This window comes from Galeopterus variegatus, unplaced genomic scaffold (assembly GCF_000696425.1).
Source record: "Galeopterus variegatus unplaced genomic scaffold, G_variegatus-3.0.2 Scaffold3808, whole genome shotgun sequence".
In the NCBI taxonomy this organism is placed as follows: domain Eukaryota; kingdom Metazoa; phylum Chordata; class Mammalia; order Dermoptera; family Cynocephalidae; genus Galeopterus; species Galeopterus variegatus.
The window spans coordinates 43,884-51,626 of NW_007729919.1; the positions used below are offsets into that span (position 1 = coordinate 43,884).

Genomic DNA, 7,743 nt, shown 5'->3' on the forward strand with positions numbered 1-7,743 from the left:
GAAAAAAAAAAAAAAAAAAAAAAAAAAAAAAAAAAAGTGGAATTAATTTTGTTATAAAGAATTTTGTTATAAAGTAGAATATTATCCATCATTCTTTGAAAAAGCATTTATATAGCACCAGTTGATGGCCAGCAGACTGTGTGCATATGTGTGCGCGTGTTGGGAAGACCATGGCAGCTCCACGGTGCTTAAGCAGAAAGTGAGACAGGAGCGACGGGAGGTGGGGACGCAGGAGTGCAGGGCAGAAGCACCTCGCGGTCTGCGCCATCGACTCCTTTCCGCAGGTCAGAGCCCCCGGTACTGAGCCAAAGCGCAGAAGCACCCCAAGCAAAAAAGTGGTTCAAATTACCTTTTGTAGAACAAAAATCAATTTCACGGAAAAGCATTATAGTCATTATATGTTTCTCATTGAATGGATATTAAAGTACTCCTTCTATCATAGAGCGCTGCTAAATATTTTTTCTTTCTTTTTGGTGGCTGAACAGTACCAGGACTGGAACCCTTGACCTTGGTGTTACAAGGTGGCACTCTAATCCACTGAACTAACTGGCCAGCTGTGCTAGCTCTTTTTTTAATGTTAAAAGAGGCTCTTCATGAATAAATAGGAGAGTACTTCAAAAAGTTCATGGAAAAATAAATTGAAACAGAAAGGACATTGTTGGGTGGGACGGGGGTGAGGGAGGAGGGAGGGAGGTTTCGGTAATGGGCCACAATAACCAACCACATTGTATATCGACAAAAAAAAAAAATAAATAAATAAAATAAAATTAAATTAAAAAAAAGAATTAATTATTTCCTAAACAAATTAAGTCAATTATTGTCTTCTTAAAAAAAAATAAATAAAATAAAATAAATTGAAAGACAATAGAATCTTTCCATGAACTTTTTGAAGACCCCTGGTGTGTTGACATCCAGGCTGTGGGTGGTGGGAGCCATTGAAGGGCTTTAAGGAGGAACATGGTGAGTTTCCCAAGAACCCTGAGGAGATAAGGCTGGAGGGGGGAAGCCCAGCGAGGAGGCCACGGTGGCGGTCAATGCAGAGTGCGGAGGTGAGACTGGGTGTTCTGCAAGTATTTCAGAGATAATATCAAGCAAGGAGGTCAAAGAACCACAGGCGAGGGGAGGAGAGTTGATCCACCTGGGTACTGAGCTGGGTTTTGTGAAGGCGTCACAGAAAGCAATATTGAACACAGGTGCCACATCCTCACTGAGAGTGTCTGGGAGATCATAGGCAGTGACAAGTGGAGGATGGCAGAGGCCTTGAGGAGGGAGGGTACAGTTCTGTAAGACAGTGAGAGTCAGGGTCTGAAACTGGCCATGGAGAATTCCAGAAGAATCCCTCGTGCCCCACAGGCTTACGGGGCATGGGCAGAGGAGCAGCCCTGCCCGCAGAAAGAAGGCTGCTGGGGAACGGGCATCCTACGTTCCCTCTGCCTTAGCCACGTTTTACTTGTGAACTTAAATCTGTGTTGGGTACCAGGAAAAATTCCCCCTCACCTAAGGAGCTGATCTGAGTTCTTCTCTCAGATAATGTGTAGTACAGGCCCAGTTGTGTTTCTTTCTGTGGCTTAGAGTCCAGGGAATTTGGAATCCTGTTCTGTGCTCAATCTCAGCAGCAAATCTGCCCTTACTCTCTTAGCTCCGTTTCCCTTGTTAAAATTCCTCTATTATTTATTTTGTTGCACTGGTTCCTTTTTGTTTTGATTTGTTTTTAAAAGCTATCTCTAATATTTTTAGAAAAAGTATTAGAGATAAATAAAATGAATCAAAGGTCTTAGTTGGGCTTGGAATAAAGAGATTCCGTGTATTTTTGTTTTCTTCTACATACAGCATGTTACAATTTAGAATGTGTTATTGTATCTTTAGTGATGGCTGAAACTCAATGTGTGATTATAGCTGCTTCATACCCCAGTTGATTTGTAGGTAGTTCCTCAGGATCCTGGAGATCCAGGTGTGGCATTTGCATCTGTCACTTCCACAAAATTACATCGCCTGGTACATATTTACAGCTCGCACTGGTTGCATTCACGTCGTTTCCTCATGGTTCCTAAAGAGGCTCGTAGTAGCAGCTGCACGATGTCCCTCGTTAGGTGGATCACAGCTCTGAAGACTTTTCTCTGGGTGACTGAATTCGCCTAAGATGTGACTGTTTTCCTGCTAGCAATTCCTTGCTGCCTCCTGTCTTTTAGTCTCTTGTCATTCCTGGTCCTGGTTGTAAGTCTCATCCGACTTTGGCATCTGTCCCCTGAGGTCATTGACAACAATCGTGCTACCAGTCCCGAGAGGCTCAGACTGGTTTAGTGAAGGGGCAACGTTTTCACCATCTGCCAGGCTTCCCAGACCCTATGGTCAACTCCACTTTCTCAACAACCTGGCCTGAGCCGTTGTTAATTGAGGAACCTTAAGGATTGTGGATAAATTATGTCCCTCATGTTTTGTGAGTAACAGAGTAAGTGCTGAAGAAACAAAACTTTATGTGGTGCTTAAATCAGAAACAGAAGAGTCACTTTTTTTTTTTTTGTCTTTTTTCGTGTCCGGCAACGGATCGCAACCCTCAGTGTTGCCCCCGTACCGGACCGGGGACCGGCAACGGGATTGCAACCCTCGGTGCTGCTCCCGCACCTCGCTCAGCCAGTGAGCGGGAACCAGTCTGTATGTGGGATCCGAACCCTCGGGCGGGAGCGCCGCCGCGCTTCCCAAGCGGGGCACTATCCAGTGCACCACCGGGCCGGCCCGAAGAATCACTTTTTATACTAAAAATAAGCACCCATAAAAAAGAGCAGCCCCTCCAAAGGGAGAAACAGGGAGAGAGCAGGCATGCTTCATGTCTCTGTGAAATCTCCCAAACAGGGTTGCAGAATTAGAGTTCACAAGCTTTAGGGTTAACATGGGCTAGAAGTCAAGGCTTCTCTTCTAGAATGTACAGTTCACAGGGCAAAATCATGGGTTTTGTCATTCAAGAATGTATGCGATTTTTTTATATAGTTCCCTGTGGACGAAATGCATTTGAGTCTTCCTTATGAGAAAGAGAGAAACAGAGAAAGCAAAGCAGGCAGTGAGAAAGAAACCGCTTTTTCTGTTTTATATTGTTTTTGCAAGAAATGCAAGCTGACACTTTTCCTTTGATTACTCTGGAGGCAATTGGTCAAGGATCTTCCCCAGAGAAAAAGCAAGCGAAGCTGGGAACTGCCTGAGGGAGGAAAGATAAACTGCCTGAAGGCACAGACATCCGCTTACAACTCAGGCTGGGTTAAAATGCTGGTTTAACATCCCAGGTTCTGGGGGCTGGTCAGTTAGCTCAGCTGGTCAGAGCACTAAGTAAAGAGTTTGGATCCCTTTACCAGCCAGCTGCCACAAAAAAAAAAAGAAAGAAAGAAAAAAGATGATATAATCACAGGTTCTTGAATTTTTGGGGGGAGGTCAAGCCATTGAAAACAAGTAAAGAAAATAAGTAGGTTTATCTTAGGATCTATATTTGTTTTGAAGAGTTTTTTTTTTTTTTTTTATAAATGAAGGATTGGTTTTGGTGTTTAAAGTTTATGTTTACTAATAATAACTTAAAGTAAGACTGTGTCTAGTGGACTCAACTTGTATGTAAAATAAGGCAGAGCATGAGGCAATAGAGATTTCTTATTATTTTAAAAATTATTATTATTATTTTTGCTGGCTGGCCGATACAGAGACCAAATCCTGGACCTAGTGTTATCAGCAGCACACTCCAAACAACTGAGCTAACTGGCCAGCCCCCCTTTTTAAGTTACAATGGAAATTCACAATTACACATGTCTGAATAGAGCGGATGGTCTTGGATCAGAGGGAAAGCAGTTACCTGCTCTGGGGACACTAGTTTCCACCTGGGTGCGGTGTCTTCAAAGTGTGGCATCAGCCAACAAGGAGCATAAACATCCACCTGTAAGCCCTGGGCATGTTAACAGGAGTCAGGGCGAAGAGCTTTGGGCAACTCCATTCTTCAACTTCCACCCCTCCCGTAGTTCGGTCTACTTTTAGTTAAGATGGTGAATGGTTAATGCAGTAAATTAACATCGTATCAAAACTCTGTTTAGAGAATCATTTTTTCTCACCCTCACCTCCAGATGGTGTTTTTTGGCTACATGGTCTTCAGCATCCTCTTTGGCCTCCTGGCTGACAGATACGGCCGCTGGAAGGTAGGTCAGGCCTCGCACCACGAGTCAGAATTTTCTCTTGTGCGTTCTCTTGGGGCTGTCTTGTCACTGCTTCTCTTTAGTGGATGTTGCCCTGTCAGTACCCAAGATAGAAAATATGGAAATTTTCTTTTCTGTTTGCACATTCCTGAATTCCAGGCTTGGCTGCTTGATTTCTCCTCTTTTCCTGAGGTACCTGTCACCACACCTGGTCCCATGCAGTCCAGGTATGAAGTTGATGGACGTGCATAGGAAAAAACATGTGGGAATTTGCAGGTATAAACATAGGCAGCTACACATTAGTTAGCTTTGGTATAGCTTTGCGACTAAGCCACCTGCTCAAGGTCACACACCTACTATGTGAGTTTCATTAAACATGAAAACATAAATTATGTCTTATTACAAACCCAGTTTTCTCGTTTGATTTCTGGTGGAGAAGGCCTCGCTAAGCATAAACACAAAGAAAGAAACCTCAAAGGAGAACATTAATAGAATTGGCTGTATGTTTTAAAGTGCATGAAATAAATATCATAGACTCTTACTCATTAATATGAAAACACAAGTATCTCAAAAATAAAAAAAGGAAAAGGGCACAAAAAGGCAGTTTATAAAAGAAGTACAAATGGTCAAGAAATCTTAAAAAGTGTTGCATCTAGGAGTTATCAAAAAGCAAAATTACATAACAATATATAATTTTAAAAATCAAATCCATATCAAACATGAAATTTATGAGGAATTTTTCTTATAAAAAAGAAATGCACTGTTGAAATGGACATTTTCATACCTTACAAGTATATACACACGCTTATGTAGTATTGGTATAATTTTTCTTTCTTTCTTTCTTTTTGTAAAGATGACCGGTAAGGGGATCTTAACCCTTGACTTGGTGTTGTCAGCACCACACTCTCCCAAGTGAGCTAACCAGCCATCCCTATATGGGATCCGAACCTGTGGCCTTGGTGTTATCAGCACCGCACTCTCCCAAGGGAGTCACGGGCTGGCCCTGTATTGGTATAATTTTTCTGACCATCAACTTGGCAGTATAAATCAAGAAACTTGAAAATATTTATTCTCCTAACCTGATAATTCACCTTCCAGGAATCTAGCTTACTGAGGTTATCAGAGAGGCACAAAGATTTACGCACAGACATCACTGTCACAGCTTATTTTAACAATGAGAACATTTGAAACAACCTCATCATTAAACATTAGGGGAAGCGTTTATGTATTAGAGTACATGTATTATGTTTTTTCACTGAAATATTTTACAGTCGTTAAAAATTTTTTCTCCTTACAAACAAGGAAAACAGGATAAAATTGTGTTAACAGTATTTTCTCTGGGTTGAAGAATCAGCAGTGATTTCAATGTTTTTAATTCATTTCTTTTTTATTTCATATTCTGTACTATGAATTTATATTATTGTTATATTAGAGAAAAAGCAAATGCATTACATTTTTGCCTTCTAGTCATCCCAACACAGTGCTTCATTGAGCCCCTAACAGCCCTGTGAGTACGGAAGGCACATTTTTGCTCCCTGATGTCCAAGTTCAGTTTCCAGCCACCCATGAAGGTGGACACGGTAGGGCAGTTTTGAAGAATGGTCTAATCTTCGAAGGTCTGGGCTTTCAGACCATGGAATGACATGGCTTGGATTGTTGGGTGATGGTGAGACCGGTGAGCTTGCTATAGATTAGCTCCTTAGAGAAGCAAACATCTGGACGGAAACAAAAAATCACCTTCAGAAATTAAGTTTTCTATCCTCCCTCCACTGAGGCCGGTCCCATTAATAAGTCCTCTTTCATTGCTTTAGATTTTGCTCATCTCGTTCCTGTGGGGAGCCTATTTCTCCTTGCTGACCTCGTTCTCTCCCTCCTACATCTGGTTTGTCTTCCTGCGGACGATGGTGGGCTGTGGCGTGTCTGGCCATGCACAAGGGTAAAGACTTCAGCCAGAGAGAAATGTCTACACCTGCAGGCACTAGTGCAGCCACTGTGCTTAATGAGCTAAGAGCGTCACAAGCTGCAAATGTATAGATTTCACTTGTACTAATTCTTGTTGAGCTGTTGTTTTTGTTTATTTGTTTTTTAGTGATGGCAGCTTATTTATTGCTGCACTAGGAGCAATTTGTTCCTCCAAATGACGCTTGATGGTGAGGCTAGCACAGTGCTAGATGGAGCATGTGTTAGCTTTTTTGTTCCTAAGATTAACCATTATTTTTTTAAATGAGTAATATTTCGTTAGACTACACACTAACAAAAAGTCCCACAGTAGGTAGGTAACAAAAATGTCAACCCAAGTGCAATTTATTAATTTCTTGAGGATTCGTTGGAAGGGTTTAGTTTGGCCATAAGCACCTGTAATGTTCAGGAATAATCATTTTAAAGTGCCACTGCCCTGTGACTTAAGACTGGCCAAAGTGAACTTGCAAAGCAGGGTGAGACATATGGGGACAGATGGGATGCCGCTTGTTTTTCCTCTTATTGTGCATGGGTGCAACAGTTGTTACACTACATGTTCTGGTCCTTGGGAGCCTCCCTTAAAATAACAGGGCCCCTCAGGCTATTCTCTCCTAGGTGCCTTGGAGCAAGTTATACTTAAAATATATTAGAAGATGTCAAAGCACCCAATTACTGCCTAATGTGTTGGAGAAATAATTGTTCTTCCCTGAGGCATAAGTTAAGTATCACTCTGAGCTTTGGAGTCCAAGAGGAGAAGCTAAGTAGAATTTTAAAACATCCCTCAGGAAACAGCCCCATAAATATGCTAAAAACTCCAAAGCCTGGCTAATAATAGCAACAGGGAAAACAGATGGAATTAAAAAACTGATGGAATAAGATTCCATTTATTCTTCCATTCACAAAATTAATATGTACTTAACTAGGAACCTGTGCTTTGACTGTCACCAGGAGTTGGGAAAACTATTTACCTTCTCCTGGGTGTATTTTAATTTCTCAGGTATGTTTTAGAAAAGGGCATCGGGCTTGGGAGCACATTTTGCCAATGCTTCTCTTGGCAGAAGAGATAAGGCTAATATCTCTTACAAGACAGAAGATTTAAAATAATCTTGGGAGTAAAAATGTAAACAGAGGAGCGATTGTGTGGTACTTCTTACTGTTCTCTTATGTGGATATTAGCTGTAACGATTATACTTTGATGTACAATGAACTTCGATGTCTTTGAATCTTTATTCCTGTGACAAGAAAAAATATGATTGCTTTAAAAAAAGTTATTTGATTTTATAAAAATGAAATTATTGTTTTTTCCCCCCTTCCTATTTAGGCTAATCATAAAGACTGAGTTTTTGCCCACAAGGTATCGAGGCTATATGCTACCCTTGTCTCAGGTAAGGCAAGACAGGAATTCTCCCCAGTCCTCTGCAGCCTATGGGGTATGATGTCCACAGTTCTTCTTCTGGCTAGTTGATTGTTCTTTGCTTAGTACACTGCCTATTACTTGGCACCAACCAAAGAGCACTGGGAATTCTTGAAGCCAGAGGTCTGATTTCAAGGTTTTCTGAGCCCAGGACTTCTATCATCCATCGGTGGCATTTAGAACACAGTAAGCAGGAGGTGTTCCAAG

At 41.5% G+C, this 7,743-nt stretch overlaps 1 protein-coding gene across 1 annotated transcript in view; it reads left to right on the forward strand.

Moving 5' to 3' along the window:
* SVOPL (SVOP-like) overlaps positions 1-7,743 on the forward strand; it is a 59,399-nt gene that overhangs the window by 7,920 nt on the left and 43,736 nt on the right. The window contains exons 4-6 of the mRNA XM_008586028.1: positions 4,095-4,166; positions 5,975-6,099; positions 7,444-7,507. Coding sequence (XP_008584250.1) covers positions 4,095-4,166; positions 5,975-6,099; positions 7,444-7,507 — 261 coding nt within the window. The remainder of the gene's footprint in view (positions 1-4,094; positions 4,167-5,974; positions 6,100-7,443; positions 7,508-7,743) is intronic.